Source organism: Hippocampus bargibanti, linkage group LG08 (assembly GCF_051943395.1).
Source record: "Hippocampus bargibanti isolate YZ-2025 linkage group LG08, ASM5194339v1, whole genome shotgun sequence".
Lineage (NCBI taxonomy): Eukaryota > Metazoa > Chordata > Actinopteri > Syngnathiformes > Syngnathidae > Hippocampus > Hippocampus bargibanti.
Genome location: NC_142741.1, coordinates 4,429,633 through 4,447,660, shown reverse-complemented (window position 1 = coordinate 4,447,660; position 18,028 = coordinate 4,429,633). Strand labels below are relative to the sequence as shown.

Here is an 18,028-nt window from a genome sequence, read left to right as displayed (position 1 = left end):
ATTTTCAACTACATAAGCCTGAAAACCACACACAAAATAACCTATTTTATGTATAATAAATGTGCTATGGTATCGTAATTAAAGAAATAAACTGTGCTGTATAACAAAGCCGTTTTATTTATCTTTGTGATGGTCGTTGATGGCTTGATGGAATGGATAGCTTTTTGCATCAAGTGTTTCATGGAGCTCTGGGTTGTACATCTTAGAAGTTGTGATATTGCATCAGCAACAGATGCAAGCAGACACACTACAAACTTAATTAAGAGCTGGTTGCTTGTATGTTCTCTTCAAATTGTACAGATGGCTTGTGCGGGTTATTTGTGGAGCCTGATTGATGGGATATTTTAACCTTGCAGTCTACACTGCCTTTGAACTATCAATATAGTTGAAACCATTCCAAATTTCACAGTTTTTTTCTATCCATTTTCTCACCATTTCACTTTTGTTTGTGTTTTTTTTTCACTTGTTTTTTTGTTTCAAGCTCCGTCGTCTCCCTTTCGTGTGTGTGTTTCTGTAACCCCTCCCCCCGCTCACTGCTGTGTGTGCCCCCTCCCTCCTCTACCACGGATCTTGACCAATCACGTGCGGCTTTAACCGAAGACTGGGGGCGGGGAATAGAGGAAAAAAAGCAGGCTGCCATTTCAGGAACTCCAAGTCTCATTCACGAACGACACATCACATCCCTCCGTCTGTTTCCCGAAAAATAATTTGTATGCCAAGATTACATTCTCGCGAATTAAGGCGAAAAGTTCATTAGCTAAAGCGTTCGTAAACTGAGGTATCACTGTATTTGACTTCTGCCACACATGAATGTACAGAACCCACCTTAGTGACCTCAGGGGCTTCTGGTGGTCCAGGTCTGTTGAACTGAGTCCTGACCGTAAGCGGCTTGCTCTCCACGGCGGGCCCGGTTCCCATCTTGTTCTCGGCCCGTACTCTAAAGATGTACTCGTTTCCCTCCACCAGACGAGTCACGTTGCAATACGGCGTTACTACAGAGCCGGAGTACGTTGACCACACCATCCTCCTGGTCTCACACTTTTCCAAGATATAGCTGTCCACTTCGCAGCCGCCATCATCCTCAGGTGCGTCCCAAACCACTCTGCATTTGTCTGATCCAACGCCGGTGATGCGGAGGTTCCTGACGGCTCCAGGCACATCCAGGACGTTGACGTTGGCGTATGCCGTGAAGGTTCCAGCTGAGTTGGTGGCGGAGACGATGTACTTCCCGGAATCAGTGCGTCGGGACTTCGTCAAAAGGAACTTGGAGTAGTCAGAACCGGTCTCATAGCTGATTCTGGGGTTGTCTCCAGCCACTTTGTCCTTGGTCCATTTAACTTCAGGTTGCGGTTTTCCTCTCAAGGCAGCTTCTATTCTGACTGACTCTCCGGCCTTCACCGTCAATGTTCCGGAAAGCTTGAGGTCAAGGACTGGCTTCTGGATCTCTTCTCGCACCAGGATATCGGCCAATTTCACCCAACCGCTCTCTCCTCCTTCATTAACGCTTTGCACCCTGGGAAAAAAACAAAAGCAAAACAAAAAAAATATGTTCTTTAACTATTGATGCCGGATTGTTGTCTTGTCGGGAATTGATCTACTACAGGTAACATCCCATTTACGACCGCCGCGAGTTACGGCAACCCGTATTTACGACCACCAGACCTTTTTTTTTTAATTCTACGGCTGCCACTGCGACAGACTGCAATGCTGTTGAACTCCGCAGCGTGTATGCGATGCATTTGGTAGAATAAAAGACTCCTTAGATAAGATAGTCCTTCTTGTTTAGATCTGTCACGTTCCGAACGAGGCAGAGAGCAGCCGAACACATCAACAAAGCGCTGGTCCCAAGAAGAAAACCAGGGGAATAATCAAAAATAAAGAATACAAAAAACGACGAGTGGGGGGAAATGGGAAACCCGACCCGCATTCTACGCCAATGGCAAAAAGCGACTCGCACACGGTGGTGCAGAGAAGGAACAATCCTGAAAAGAATACGGGATGTGGGGGGGGGGGGGGGGGGGGGGGGGGGGGCTCGCACCGAGCACCGAAGATATGGAAAGTCCAGGGTAATACAAAGTACAAATACAAGTCGACAGTGTCCTGTTTTAGCGTCCTGATGAAGGAACTGACAGCATTGGAAGCGGGGAGGTGTGGCCCCGCCCCCAGCTGTCAATCCGAACGTGACAATATCGAACAAGTACGATGTTTATTTGTCGGAGCAGCTTTGCACAAAATGAGGATACGAAATAACTGTTTTGTAACAAAAGCGTCCGACAATTTTCTCCAGCATGACAGCATCTCACTCGCACAGCAATCGGGCTCGCATGCGTGGGAAGCCGTGCGTATTTAGGTCAGCAGAAAGCGTGTGCGCCGACAGTAATAGCAGTAATAAAGATATAATATACGGAATATGAAATGATTAAAATGACACGAAAATATAAGATTTATAAATGAACTGTCAACATTTTGTTATATAATAGTATTCAATAGAAAACGTTGCTTAAAAACAACAGATTGACATTGCATACCTCTCGTATAAACCTCACGTCAGCCATTTTGAATGGGTTTCGACTAACGACCGTTTGCCTTACGAACGTTTTATCGCAACGGAACCCGGTCGTAACTCAGATGTGACATCTGAGTTACGACCGGGTTCCGTCTGTATACACACTGTATACACACTTGTTTGAAAACATTTAGCAGGTACGGCGAGTGGTTTCACTGACCTGAAAGTGTATGTCTGATTTTCAACACACTTGTCCGCCAAAAAGAAAGTATTAGTGAGGATGCCGGTGTTGAGTTTTTCCCATTCCTGTGCGTCTTTGGCTTTGCACTCCAGATTGTAGGAGAGGTTGGGGCTGCCACCATCGTAGTCAGGCCTCCTCCACCTCAGGTAGACGTAGTTCTTGCCAATGTCGGATGCTCTAAAGTTCTCCGGCTCGCCTGGTTTTTCAATGGGGTCGATGGCTAGCATGGGGACCTTGGTCTCCACGCTGGGCCCGGGCCCTATCTTGTTCTCTGCACAGACACGGAACAGGTACTGGTGGCCCTCCATTAGCTTGGTCTTGATCTTTCGGTTGGTGCAATGGGAAGTAATCATTGACCACAATCTGACGCTGGGTTCTCTGCACTCCACGATGTAGTTGGTAATTTCTGAGCCACCATTGTCTTTCGGGGCCTCCCAGTTGATCATGCAGGAGTCCTTTGTGACGTAGGTCGTATGGAGGTTCTGGCAATGGCTGGGCCGGTCCAGAACATTAACAGTGATACAGCAGGAGGCTTCACCGCCCTCGTTGGAGGCCTTCAGGGTGTATTTGCCATGGTCGGCTCTGGTAGCCTCTTTGATCTTCAGCTGGACCACAGGTAGGTTCTGGAGCATAGTTACACGTTTGCCCTTCTCCAGAATAGTGTCCCCCTTGGACCACAGCACTTCCGGCTCGGGACGGGCCTTGATATAGCCGACGATGTTGATGTTGTGCCCGACGCGCACGGTGATGCGCTCGCGACACGTGGCGTCCATTTCAATCTCCGGTGGGATCAGAATATCTTGAGCTGTGACCGACTCTGGAATCTCTCTGGACTCACCATCACCGATCATATTTGAGGCAAATACTCTGAATCTGTAGGTAGAGCCCTGCTCAAGCCCCTTCACTGTGTAGGCACAGAGCTTGATGAAGTCATCCAGGTTGACTTTTTTCCAGTCCTCGTCGGCCTTCTTCATTTCCACAGTGTAGCCGAGGATGGGACTTCCTCCATCTTTGGTGGGTTTTATCCACACCAAGTCGGCCGTGGATTTGCTGTAATCTTTGACTTTGGGGTTGACTGGGGCACTGGGGACTGTGATCTGCCGGCAGGTCTTACAGAGGTCGGAGATGGGTGAGGGGCCACTGTAGCCGGCGCAGTTCTCAGCAAAGACTCTGAATTCATATTCGTTGCCCACAAACAAGCCTTGGACTCTGTAGCGGAGATCTTTGCAAGGCGTCTTGTTCACGCGGATCCACTTTCCTCCTTTGTGTCGGCGCTCAAGGATGTACCCGGTGATCTGACTTCCACCGTCAGACAAGGGCATGGTCCACCCAACTGTAACAGCGTCCTCTGAGACATCGTGGGCCAGCGGTTTACCGGGTGGACTGGGTGGCATAAAGGAATGCTCGGCGACCGTCGGCTTGCTCTCCAGCGGTGCCCCGATGCCCATCTTGTTCTCGGCGCGAATGCGGACCACATACTCGATACCCTTCTGTAGGCGGATGATCCTGAGCTTGGTGGCCAGGCTGCCAGAGCTCACCCCACCCCATGTCTCCTTGTTGGAATCTCTCTTCTCCACGACGTAGTTGGTGACCGGGGTGCCGCCATCATCCTTAGGAGGGCGCCACTCGATGGTCATGGCATCGGGAGACACCTCGAGGACGTTGACGGGTCCGATGGGCGCCGCTGGGACGTCAAGGACAGTGACGTTGAGAGCCGCCGACTTGGTGCCGGCGAGATTGGACACAGTTAGTAGGTAGGTGCCCGTGTGACTTCTGGTGCATTCTGTGATGCTGAGGACGGTGGAGAAGTTGTCAGTGTCAATCTTGATCTTGCCTCCACTGCTGATCTCCTCCCCGTCAATGGACCATTTGGCGGTAGGTATGGGCATTCCCCTCATGATGGCGGGTAGCCTGATGGTGGTACCCGCCTTCACGATGATGCCTTCCGTCAGTTTGAGATCCACCTCAAGAATCGGAGGCACTGTTGGCAGACCACATGCGAGGTGAGTCAAAAGTAATTAGGTACTTAAAACTACTTTGGCGTGTTTTCATGCCAACAAACGCAAACATCCCAAGGGTGTTCTTTCTTTGGTTTTAGACTTGAGCTCACCCAGCTTCTCCTGGCAGAGGATGGGTACGGTGGTGTCAGGTCTGCTTAGGCCAATGGCATTCTCGGCTCTCACTCGGAAGCGATAGGTCTTGCCTTCTTCCAGACCAGTCACGTGACTTTCCGGGATACTGACTGTCTGCCACTCGATCCAGTCTTTGGCTCCTTCTTCTTGATACTCTACTAGGAAGCCCGTAATCTCACTTCCACCGTTTCGGTCAGGCCAGTTCCAGACAAGCCACACCTCTGTTTTGTCCACATCTACGTGGTGAAGATCTTTGGGAGGCCCTGGAGGGACTGTGGGATAAAAATGGGTCAACATTTGGACTGGCAATTTTCCAACTCGTTTGTGTGTTTGTTGTTTGTGCTCTTTCGATTCCACCGTCGCTGCTCCGTGGGTGTTCAAGTTACCAAATCGGTTTTCGGACATGTTTCTGGAACGGATTATGGTTAAAAAACCCAAGTTTGACTGTAACTGCTGTGAAATACACTCGCTGGAATACAACATACAATTTAAAAGTGGACACAGTGTTCGTGGAGTATCCTAGCTAGTTACCTAGACAGCTAATAGATAGCTAACTAGATATATAGCTAGCTAGTGAGATAGCTAATAGTTAGCAAATAGATCTGAAACAAGCTAGCTATACAGCTGATATATAGCTAACTAGATAGATATATAGCTAGATACCTAGCTATTAGATAGATAGATAGATAGATAGATAGATAGATAGATAGATAGATAGATAGATAGATAGATAGATAGATAGATAGCAAGCTAGATAGACAGCTAATAGATAGCTCACTAGACAGATGGCTAGAAAGCGAGATAGCTAATAGATAGCAAATAGATAGATGGCTAACTAGATAGCTATCTAAATAGCTAACTAGCGAGATAGCCAATAGATGGCAAATAGTTAGCTAACTAGGTATCCAGCTAGATTGCCAGATTGACAGCTAGATAGCTAGCTATTAGTTATCTATTAGCCAGCTAGCTATCCTTCTATCTATTTGAGTTATGAGTGAACGCTGGCGCGAGTGGCTGCCGATGCTCACCCACATAAAAACTTATCCTGTGACTGTAAAGTGACCTTGAGAGTTTTGAAAGGCCCTTTTAAGTGAAATGTATTATTATTATTATTATTATTATTATTATTAAGTAGCAACTGTTTTAATTTTCATGACTGTAACATGCATGCTAATTTCCGTTTGGGCAGCTACAGTTTCTTGGCAAGGTGTCGCGACTATCGTTTCCATAGGAAGTGAAAGTCCAGATTTCTTGCATGTCAATGGTGTCTGGATGGTATCGGCGCAAATTGCCGTAAGCCGAGCGCGGCTACTCACAAAGTGGATTCATGGCTTTGATGGCCTTTGGCGTTTCTACATATTCGCTGCGTCCGTACTGATTCTCAGCCGCAACTCGAAAGGTGTAGGCCAGTCCCTCTGTCAGGTGTTTGAGCATCATGCTGCGCTTCTTGGACGTGGAGCACACGGGTACCCACTGAGTGGAACCCGTGTCTTTCTTCTCCACCACAAAGTTAGTGATGCGAGTGCCTCCGTTGTCCTCTGGGTCTTTCCAGGACAGGTAGGCCGAGTCACTCCTGACATCTGACACGCGAAGGTGCTGGACAGGACCAGGTTTGTCTGGACACAAAAATTAGGACAGCTCCTGATTTTTCCTCAACGTCACTCACAAAACTTTCAGGTTGTTGGCTCTCGCGTAGAACAGGAGTTTTGCGGGGACCCTCATTTGACCTTGTCAATGGCTGAACATCTCAGGATCTAATTTGCACAACTTGCTGTTTGACACGAAGGGAGTTGAAATTCATAACAAGGGTTTTCAGTCATGAAATGACCATTGTGGCGCTCCGTCTGTTTCCCGAAAAATAGTTTGTATGCCAAGATTATATTCTCACGAATTTAACGTTCCTAAGGCAAAAAGTTTGTTAGCTAAAGGGTTCGTAAGCCGAGGTATCACTGTACTTGACAGTTCCAGGGGTTTCAAACTCCGGTCCTTGAGGGCCTGAGTCCTACATGTTTTCCAAGTCTCCTTGTTGCAACGCTCCTGTTGCAACACAGCCTCAGGTGCATTGCAACAGGGAGACTTGAAGAACATCTAGGACTGCGGCCCTCGAGGACCGGAGTTTGAGACCCCTGTACGTAGACTAAAGTTTAGATGTCTTATTAAATTTTAAACGTCCAGAGCAAATTTGAGTAAACATGCCAGATTCCATATTAGTATGGGTTGTGGTGACTTCTTACCAAAGACCAAGACAGTGCATGTGACAGTCTTGGAGCCGGCAGGGTTTTCAACGGTCAGCGTGTAGTCTCCACAATCACCACGGTTACAGAACCTCATCTCCAGCTTGGTGCCCTCTTGGTTGGTCTCGATGTCGGTCCTGCTGGGAACGTCGGAGTCGTTTTTCTTCCAGACTACGGAGGGGAATGGGATGCCCTTGATGGTGGCCATGAGTGTGATGTGGGTGCCGGCCAGGGCCTTCACCTCCCGAGTCATACCAGCGTCCAGAATCAATTCTGGCGCTTCTAAAGTTGGGACAAACAAACGCAAACTTCAGTTGCCCTGAAACATGACCTTTTTTCACGCAGAGTCCATGCCACTCACCAAGTCGGTCCTTCACTCTGATTGGTTCTTTGATATTCGTTGGGTCAGACTCCCCGGCAGCGTTGACGGCTTTCACTCTGAAGCGGTAAAGGGCGCCGTCCTCCAAGCCCACCACCTTGAACTTAGTTCCTTGACAAGAATCTGGAGTGTGGTTGACCTAGATTGGTGCATAGGCAGCACGCTTATCAGTGACGGTCAAAGCGGCGATGACAAGGAAGCAAGTACAGTAATACCTTAGCTTACGAACTTAATCGGTTCCCAGACAGAGTGTGTAAGGCAAAAAGTGTGTATCCCAAGCATTAATTTCCCATAGGAAACCATTAAAACGAGAATAATGCGTTCCCAGGTCCCCATAAAACATAATTTTCTACTTTTTAATTTTCTAAGCCTTAAAGTTACACAAAATATAGCTTGTTTTATGTATAATCAATGTGCTATGGTATTGTAATTAAAGAAATAAACAGTACTTTATAATAAAGTCATTTTATTTACCTTTGTGATGCTCATTGATGGCTTGATGGAATGGAGAAGCCATCTTGAGGAATGATTCCTTGTAAATTTGGCAGCTTTATCGTTAGAACTGGCTGCCTCACCATGATGAATGACACTATAAACCCCCGTATGACGCTTAAAGTTCTCGATCCATCCGTGGCTAGCCTTGAAATCATCAATGGATGACGAACCTCCAGGTTGCCTCTTGACAATATCCGAGTGAAGTTGCTGTGCTTTCTCTGCGATAATTTGTACGTAGTTCCTCATCAATTGTGTTCTGTTTAGCTGGGTTGATAGCTTGTTGCATCAAGTGTACAGATGGCTTGTGCGGGTTATTTGTGGAGCCTGATAGATAGGATATTTTAACCTTGCAGTCGACCTACACTCTGCCTTTGAACTATCAATAAAGTTGAAACGAGTACAAATCTCACTGTTTTCTATCCATTTTCGCACTCTGTCGTCTGCCTATTTATTTGAATTTGCAGCTCTGGGTTTCAGTAAACCCCCCCACCTCAGTGCTGTGTTCTTGGCCAATCACGTGTGGCTTTAACCGAAGACTGGGGGCGGGGAATAGAGGACAAAAAGTCGGCTGCCATTTCCTTGTTAGAACGGGCTCGTTCGCGAACGACACATCACTCATTGTTTCTATTATATAATCACTCAATCTTGGCATAGTTTGTATGCCAAGATTAAATTCTCGTGAATTTAACGTTTGTAAACCGAAAACTTTGTTAGCCAAGGCGTTCGTAAGCCGAGGTATCACTATATAACCTTTTCCTCTTTCACACAAGTAGCCTCACATGTACTTGATCTGAAACAAGCGCTGCAGCAGTGAGCAACTCACCTTCTGCCAGTTGTCCTCGCCTGCCTTCTGGAACTCGAGCAGGTAGCCGAAGATCTTGCCTCGCCCGGTGTCGGCGGGCGGATCCCAGGAAAGAGTCACTGACTCTTTGGTGTGGTCCACGGCCTTGACATTTTGTGGTGGGCTTGGCTTCACTGAGGAAAAGAGCGGGAAAGGCCTTCAGTGTGACGGTTTTAAGCCAACCTCTTCAGCAATATATTAGCGGGAACCAGATGGCTCCGAGTTCAAACTTGGCTACCCAAACCCGGTCTACCACAACCCCTGTTTCTCCTAAGATCTTCTTTCACTATGTAAAATGGATCGTGGTAGATTTCCTTCGATTCGTTTGGTCCTTTATTCCCTAAACGTCATGCTCATTGTCAAGTCAACGGTGCTCTTGTAAGACGCAAATCACATGTTCATTGTGTAAGAACAAAATTATATTGAAATGTTCACTTTTATGTTTGTTATTTCATTGTTTGATTAGGGGGTTAGCGATCAAGTTAAAGTCCACATTGCTCTGTTGGAAGAAATTACGCCATGATGAAGGGTTGAGGTTTATTGGGGGAGCAATGAGAATCAACAAATTAGAATTGATGAGAACAAATCTGATCATTGTCTAGGCGACCGTTTGAAGGATCAATCTAACTGAATAATGTATGATAAAAATATGCCAACAAATAAGGTTGATTTATGCTTGTACGCCTCTGTTAATGATGAAACCAATGTGAATTGATTTTTGAGATCGTGATCTCTTCCTCCTCACACTGTCTTCAGAAGATTGCATACTGTTTTGTGTTCAAATTCCTTGACACTTTGGTTGCTCAAAACCTGAGGCTGAAAAGCACAAACCGCTACACCATGGTCAAAGTCATCTTTTAAGTCGCTATGATTTGGTTCATCGATATTTCACACGATTAAACACATTCAGCGTTATCATCAATTCAGGATCAAGGCTATTCATATACGGGGTTCGACACTCCAAGTGGTTCATAGGGGCTTGAAAGGCTGCAGACCGTCGGCCAGACCCGATACCGGCAAAGCCACACGGTGGCTCTTCTGTGTCTTACCGATGGGATCATTGGCGAAGACGGGCTTGGATGGCGGGCTAGGGTCACCAATGCCCACCACGTTCTCGGCGCTGACCCTGAATTCATACTCGCAACCTTTGAGCAGGTCCAGGACCAAGTACTCCACCTTGGGATGGATCCTTTCTGTGTTGCAGCGGACCCACCTACGGACCACAAAAACATTGTGACTCCAGTTTGCGCAGATTTCTGGGTTTCTGATGTCATCGGCAAAAGTTGAGTGGAGGGAAGCACTGGTGTCTTAAAGGACAACTGACGCCTAACTGACATCAGAAAAACGTTTTGTAGCATCTAAAATATCCAAAACACGCAGGCTGATACTCAAAACACACAGGCTGAACACCAATAAAATGAGTTTAAGTGTCCCAAAACTGCCACTAATGAGCTCGAAACTGGAGAGATTCAGAAAATCCTGCCCCCTTGTTCGTGACGTCACGTTAGGTCACAAATTGCCTTGCTCCAGAATCAAAACAATGGCTTCAGAGAGTTCAGATTCGGAGAAGATGCTTTCTTGTTACTCATCCATTTATGAATATGATTCAAATAATTTTGAAGAGGAAAGCATAAATGTTTGCCTCTTTCACCAGGTCTGCTCACAGTTAGCATGCAGTGTGACTAAATGAGTAAACATGCATCAAACATCCGCTATCCAAGCGCCGAATCGCTAACTCCGGTTAGCTTCCTCGTTCGCCTCCGCTGGCACCCTACTGCTCTGGTCCGTTAGAAATGGCTGCTTTGTCCGCTGGGAATTTGTGTAAACTTACACCTTCTTCATGCAATTGGCAGCCACACAACGATTCAGCATCGCGTCATTTATGTAGTTTACCTTCTAATTTCTAGATCCAGATGAAAAAAAGTACCCAAAATGCACTGTGTGTGGCTTACCGAATGTGATGTCACTCCCGGCATCGACATCAACTCGAAAACAAGACTTCATAAATATTCAGTGTGACTTTTAAAAAGTAAAATATAGCTATATGCCGTGGAATCTTTGTCAAATGCGCTCAGTAGAAGTCATTTGAAGTGGTTTTACAAATTAGGGATGCAACTTGTCGGTTGTCCTTTAAAGGGCATTGTGATTCTTTGGCTTCAGACTCAGCGTGAGACTTTACGAGTCCTTTGAATGTATCCATTTGTACCGATTAGCCATGGTCTCCTTCCTCTCCACGATGTAGCCCGTGATCGGCTTCCCTCCATCAGCTGGAGGCTCCCAGCAAACCATGGCGCGGTCGTGGTACACACCCTTGACGGTGGGCTGCTTGGGAGCATCGGGTACCTCTGCGGGGTAAGAAGCAAAACATACTTGCATTGACCAGCACCGTGGCTCCCACGGGGTCAGGACAGACCATCCCGTCACTTACTGAACATCTCTCGGGCCTTAATCTCGGCGGACAACAGTGGGTCGCTGATGCCATAGATGTTCTGGGCCATGATCCTGATGACATACTCGCGACCCTCAATCAGTTTTGGTACCTGAATCAGCAAAGACAGGTCATACAGTTACACAATGATATGACGTAACGGGGCCGCATTTGTGCAAACCCATGATGGTAAAACATAAGGACCCTGCATGTGGTCCTGGTGCAGGACTCGGTGACAGGCATCCACAGGTCTCGATTTGTGTCTCGCTTCTCCACGACGTAGTTGGAGATAGCGCATCCGCCGTCATCCAAGGGAGGATTCCAGGAAATGACCATGTGGTCTCTGTAGACCTCTTCAAAGACGACTGGGCCCTCGGGAGGCTGAGGTCGGTCTGGTAGGGAGTCAAGCATTTGGACGTCAACAACATGCGCCAGCTCTCACCTTTTGCAGGCCGCATACAGGATGATGGAAACGCGTCCAAAACACTACAATGGCCTCCATCGCAACTCGGATTTCAGTCTAATTTAAATATGATTTCAAAAGTGGCCTGGGAGACCGTTTGGTAGTTAGAGACTTGCCTTGATAAAATTCAGAATAATTGGCAAGAGGAAGACTGCATTTCCATGTCTCCCCGATCAACTACACAGTAGTACTACTGTCTAGTACTGGACAGTAGTCCTACACAGTAATAATAATAATAATAATAATAATAATAATAATAATACATTTGATTTCTAAGCGCCTTTCAAAACTCTCAAGGACAATTTGCAGTCACAGGATCAGTTATTCTGTGGGTGAGCATCGGCAGCCACACGCGCCAGCGTTCACTCAACCCGGAATCACTCAAATAGAAAGTTAGCTAGCTAGATAATAGATAACTAATTGCTAATTCGCTAGATAGCTAACAGATAACAAATAGCTAGCTAGACAGATAGCTAATAGATAGCAACATGAGCCAGCGTTCACTCAATACGTAATAACGACACAGTAGTACTACACAGGAGTACTACACAGTAGTATTACACAGTAGTACTACACAGTAGTACTACGCAGGAGTACTACACAGGAGGACTACACAGTGGTACTACACAGTGGTACTACACAGTACTAAATAGAAAAAACATTTTTGCGGTTGCGGAAGGCAGAAGTGTGCGTAGGATAAGTCAAAGTCAGCAGTGTATTCCAAGTACAACATGGGCCAATGTGGTCAACCGACTCACCGACGACGGTGACGGCGCAGATTCCAGTTCGTGTCCCGGCCGTGTTGTCCACGCTGACGCGGTAGTGCCCGCTGTGGTCTCTCCTGGCCTTGATGAAGTCCAGACTGAGATGCCTGGCGCTGCAGCGGACGGCCACGTCACTGTCCGGCTTCAGTTCTTCCTCGTTCTTGGACCAGGTGACGCTCGGCGGGGGCTTGCCACTGTAGCGGCCCGACAGTGTGCAGCTATCTCCAACCTTCACCATCATCTTGTCTCGGAAGTCCAGCTCCAGATTAGGCGGTTCTGACAGGACAGGAAATTTCAAACTGAGTTATTTTACTGGATGGACTCCACCTTCATTTAGTTAAACTTAGTGACAAAAAGCTAGCCGTGAGTGCATGAAAAAATATGTGTACAGTGATACTTTGGCTAACGAACTTAATTGGTTCCCAGAAAGTGTGTGTAAGGTGAAAAGTGGGTATTCCAAACATTAATTTCCCATAGGAAACCATTAAAATGAGACTAATCCGTTCCCAGGTCTCCATAAAACATATTTTTTAACTAAATAAGCCTTAAAACTACACACAATATACCTTATTTTATGTATAATGTGCTATGGTGTATTGTAATGAAGGAAATAAACTATACTGTATAATAAAGTCGTTTAATTGACCTTTGTGATGGTCATTGATGGCTTGATGGAATGGATAGCTTTTTGCATACAGTATCTCAAGGAGCACTGGGTTGTACATCTTAGAAGTTGTGATATTGCACCAGCAACAGATGCAGGCGGACACACTAGAAACTTCATTAATAACTGGTTCCCTTGCTTGTATGTTCTCTTCAAATTGTACAGATGGCTTGTGCGGGTTATTTGTGGAGCCGGATTGATGGGATATTTTAACCTTGCAGCCTACACTTCCTTTGAACAATAAAGTAAAAGTAAAGTAAAGTAAAGTAAAGTAAAATAAAATATCAATAAAGTTGAAACGAGTCCAAATGTCACTGTGTTTTCTATCCATTTTCTCACCATTTCACTTTTGTTTTTTGTTCACTTTTGTTTTATGTTTCAAGCTCTGTCGTCTCCCTTTCATGTGTGTGTGTGTGTCTCTGTATCCCCTTCCCCCCGCTCACTGCTGCGTGTGTCCTCTCCCTCCTCTACAATGGATCTTGACCAATCACGTGCGGCTTTAACCGAAGACTGGAGGCGGGGAATAGAGGAAAAAAAAGCTGGCTGCCATTCCAGGAGCTCCAAGAACCGTCTCGTTCGCGAACGACACATCACTCATTGTGGCGCTCTGTGTCTTCCCCGAAAACTAGTTTGTATGCCAAGATTATATTCTCGAGAATTTAACGTTCGTAAGCCAAGATGGCCTTTCGGGGATGGAAATGCTTGTACTCACCCAACTCATCCTTGCACTGGACGGGTTTGGTGGCAAAGGAAAATTTGCCCTGTCCCACCACGTTGACGGCCGCGACTCTGAACTCGTGGCTTGTGCCGTCCTTGAGTCCACTCAGCGTGAATTTCCTGTCCATCAACTTGTGGCTACCTCCCACGACAACAAAGTTGTCTCGGCCAATCACGCGGGATTCCAAGACGTAGCTGGTAACCTCCGCGCCTCCGTCATACTTGGGCGGCCGCCAAGTCACAGAAATGGAGTCCTTGGTGACGGCCGTGACGATCAGGTCCTCTGGACGCTCGGGTACGGCTGCGGGAGAAAAGACTTGAGTCTCTTGCCATTGGGCATGCTACCAAATCCGTTTAGCTTTCCATTTCGCTCAGTGGTTCTTAACCTTGTTGGAGGCACCGAATCAGTTTCATATGCTCATTCACCGAACCCTTCTTCCAATGACTGTGCCTACTAACTGCAGTCTCGACGGAAGGGTGGACCCCTGTGGCGGAGGATCCACCGAACCCCTGAGACCGACTCACCGAACCCCTAGATAGAACCCAGGTTAAGAACCCTGATTTATATGTATTTGTTCTGGGACCTTTTTGTCACCAGTTCTTCTAGTCATCCTTGTTGTTTGTGTGGACCCATTCAGCTCCCTCAAGCCTTTGCATCTCGTCACTTTGCTTGGATTTAGTTTGTGACAAAACGTGACATTGGATGTGTCAATGATCTTTTCTGTGACTGGGTCCATGTTCTCTCTTGGTTTAGGGCAGTGGTGTCAAAATCTGGTCCTCGAGGGTCGCCGTCCTACATGTTTTTCAAGTCTCCCTGTTGCAACACAGCCTGTTACCTTGAATCAGGTGAATTACAACAGGGAGACTTGGAAAACATGTAAAACGGCGGCCCTCAAGGACAGGAGTTTGACAACCCTGGTTTAGGGGAAAACATCTTTCCTCAGCTTGCTTAGCTCCCGGTAGGGGCCGTCTTCCCCCTTGATTAATTTAGCTCTGTTGAAAATCAGTTGGGGGAAGGTGGCCGGTAAAGGCGTGCCCAGAGTACGATGAGCCGCTTGTCACAGGGTCTACCGGAGAGCCGCTCAGGAAGCATTCTGAGGCGGACTGATGCGCCTTGTGTTTTTCGATCTGATCCCCACTGCCCCCAGTGCTGATTGACTCATATTCCAGACCTTTCACGTTCCAAGGGTTTTTGCATGAAAACCTTAGCACAGAGATATCAAACTTCAAGCATTGTACCAATGGATTTTGTGGCATGATACTTTTCCACCATGACATCACAGGTACTTTCTGGATGGCAGAAGACAGATCTTTCACTGACAAACCTGACGACGCGACTGTTTGCTTGCGTTCTGATCGGTACAACTCACAGCAAACGCCACACCATCAAATTTATTTAGTTTGATTAAAAAAAAAGTGGTTGTATATTGGCTGTCTGGTGGCTAGCTGGCTGGTTGGCTTGCTATCTGTTGGCTATCTATGAGCTAGCTATCTGGCTATCTGTTGGCTATCTGGTGGGCTATCTGTTGGCTAGCGGGCTGGTTAGCAGGCTATCTATTAGCTAACTTAAAATAATATTGAAAAGCGCTTGAAATAAAATGTATTATTATTAGCTATCTAGTGGATAGCTGGATGGCTATCTATTGGCTATCTATTAGCTAGCGAGCTAGTTTTTTATTTATTTGAGTTATACCGGATTGAGTGAACGCTGGCACATGTGGCAGTCGCTGCTTACCCACAGAAAAACTGATCCAGTGACTGTAAAGTAACCTTGAGTTTTGAAAGGTGCTCAAAGAGTTCCAGTTGGTGCAAAATGCGGCTACTGCCTGTTTCCAAACTGGAGCTTATAGGACGGAGCATATGACCACCAATTTTGACCTTCCTTCACTGGCTCCTGTACATTTTGGAGATCATGAACCGGAGTGTCCTCACCTGACCTCTCTCAGCTCTTTGTGGAGGCTCGGATCAGTGGTGCGAATTAAATTACCGAGACCTGTACATCTTGGAAACTAGTCTTAAAACACATTGCAATTCCATGCCGTTTTTTGTCTTACGGTGTTTAGGGCTTTGATGCTATTTATGAAATTGCCGTTCTTTGTTTACAGCGATAGATGGTTGTTTTTCATGTGCCCTCTGAAGCAAGTATATTTTGTGCCACATCCCCAAGAAAAATCTGATTTTTGACAGGTTTGCGGTTTGTTTTCTGCCTCCTGGAAGCGCCCTGCTAGACAATCTTACAGATGGGGTCTTTGATGAGCACGACTCGGTCCGTCTCCGTGAAGGGCCCCATGCCGATGATGTTCTCTGCAGCGATCCTGAAGAAGTATCCCTTCCCATCCAGCAGTCCCTGGACCACGGCATTGTTCCTGGTGACGGTGTAGGTGACCGAAGTCCAGCCCATGCGGTCTGACTCCCGCTTTTCAATGATGTAGTTGGTGATGGCCGAGCCGCCGTCGTCTTCGGGGGAATACCAGGTCAGCTTGCACGAGTCATTGGTCAGGTTATCACCAGCGAAGGGGAGGCCCACTGGTCCAGGCACGTCTGGAGGCCAGAGACGAACCAGAGTTTTAATCGTTCATCGCATCCCCAGCCATCCACCAAGTTGTGATATTGAAACAGCAACAGATGCAGGCAGGCACACTAGAAACTTTTCTTTTCTCTTCAAATTGTACAAATGGCTTGTGCGGGTTATTTGTGGAGCCTGATTGATGGTATACCTTGCAGTCTACACTCTGCCTTTGAACTATTAATAAAGTGGAAACCAGTCCACATTTCACTGTTTTCTATCCATTTTCTCACCTTTTCACTTTTGTTTTTTCTTTGTAGTGCTATTAAGCTCTGTCGTCTGCCTTTCCTGTTTCATGCGCTCACATTGTGCTTCTGTTTCTCTAACCCTTCCTCCTCCTTACTGCTGCGTGTCTGTAATTCTTCCCTCCCTTCTCTACCACGGATGTTGACCAATCACGTGTGGCTTTAATCGAAGACTGGGGGTGGGGAATAGAGGAAAAAAAGTGTGCTACCATTTTCAGCTCCTTGTTAGGAGCTCCAAGAACCGACTCGTTCGCGAACGACGCATCACTCATTGTGGCGCTCCGTGTGTTTCCCGAAAAATAGTTCGTATGCCAAGATTATAATCTCGCGAATTTAATGTTTGTAAGGCGAAAAGTTAGTTAGCTAAAGCGTTCATAAGCCGAGGTATCACTGTAATCTAAATCAGATGTACACTGGCCAAAATGTGTGAAAACAAGTCACAGGCGATCAGCAATCGACTAGAACTCTCTGTGGAATCTCGCAGTCGGTTGGTCTGCGTTAGGGTTTGTCTGGGTTAGAGTTGGGGATGGAAATAAGATTGCCATTGCCGAATATCGGTGACCCAAAGAAAACGTGACCTAGACACACAAACGGATGAAAACTAGCGGTGCCAGTGGTCCCCGTGACCTGTTCAACTTACCCAGGACCTCCACGATGACGGCCTTCTTCCTCTCACCCCCTTCGTTCTTTGCGCAAAGTGTGTAGATCCCCTGGTGCTGACGTTTGCAGTTCTTGATGACGAGTGAGTTGGAGATGCCCGTGGTCTCCACTGCGGCCTCTTTGGGCACCTCGCCGTCATCTCTGCACCAGGTGATGCGAGGCGTGGGTTTTCCAGACACGTAGGCAATGATTCGGATGGTGGCGCCGGCATGGACCACGATCTTCTCCTTGACGGAGGCGTCCAGGTCCATCTCAGGCGCAACTGAATGACAAGGGCACACTCGGTGAGCAATTTGGCACAGAGCGACTCTCGTGGCATCACAAGGAAAATACAGACAGTGGTACCCTGACTTCAGAGTCTAATTTGTTAGGTAACCAAGCTCCTAATTCAATGTATTCATTGTCCCTATGTATTTCTATTTCCATACTCCATAACCACCCCCTTCCCATGCCTGTATGGGTTTTCTCTGGGTACTGTGCTTTCCTCCCACGTTCCAAAAATAAAAACGTTTTCTGTGTGGCTGTTGCTGGTGTCCAATAAATGTCTGAAAGTGCCTAAGCCTCTTCAGCCTGCTGCCATCGGGTAGGAGACTGCGGAGTCTCCGAGCCAAGACCAGCAGGCTCAAGGACAGTTTCTGCCACTAGGCAGTCAGGACACTCAACTGCCTCCCAGCCCTGCCCCCCACCCCCCTG

At 47.0% G+C, this 18,028-nt stretch overlaps 1 protein-coding gene across 20 annotated transcripts in view; it reads right to left on the bottom strand.

Moving 5' to 3' along the window:
• ttn.2 (titin, tandem duplicate 2) overlaps window positions 1–18,028 on the bottom strand; it is a 228,432-nt gene that overhangs the window by 72,298 nt on the left and 138,106 nt on the right. For all 20 annotated transcript variants that reach the window (XM_089002824.1, XM_089002838.1, XM_089002836.1 and 17 more), the window contains 15 exons: window positions 17,316–17,597; window positions 16,103–16,405; window positions 13,860–14,165; window positions 12,478–12,759; window positions 11,461–11,648; window positions 11,257–11,368; window positions 11,035–11,173; window positions 9,878–10,041; window positions 8,811–8,962; window positions 7,475–7,631; window positions 7,114–7,395; window positions 6,196–6,495; window positions 4,858–5,151; window positions 2,727–4,728; window positions 826–1,513 (listed from right to left, as the gene is read on the bottom strand). In XM_089002824.1, coding sequence (XP_088858950.1) covers window positions 826–1,513; window positions 2,727–4,728; window positions 4,858–5,151; window positions 6,196–6,495; window positions 7,114–7,395; window positions 7,475–7,631; window positions 8,811–8,962; window positions 9,878–10,041; window positions 11,035–11,173; window positions 11,257–11,368; window positions 11,461–11,648; window positions 12,478–12,759; window positions 13,860–14,165; window positions 16,103–16,405; window positions 17,316–17,597 — 5,651 coding nt within the window. The remainder of the gene's footprint in view (window positions 1–825; window positions 1,514–2,726; window positions 4,729–4,857; window positions 5,152–6,195; window positions 6,496–7,113; window positions 7,396–7,474; window positions 7,632–8,810; window positions 8,963–9,877; window positions 10,042–11,034; window positions 11,174–11,256; window positions 11,369–11,460; window positions 11,649–12,477; window positions 12,760–13,859; window positions 14,166–16,102; window positions 16,406–17,315; window positions 17,598–18,028) is intronic.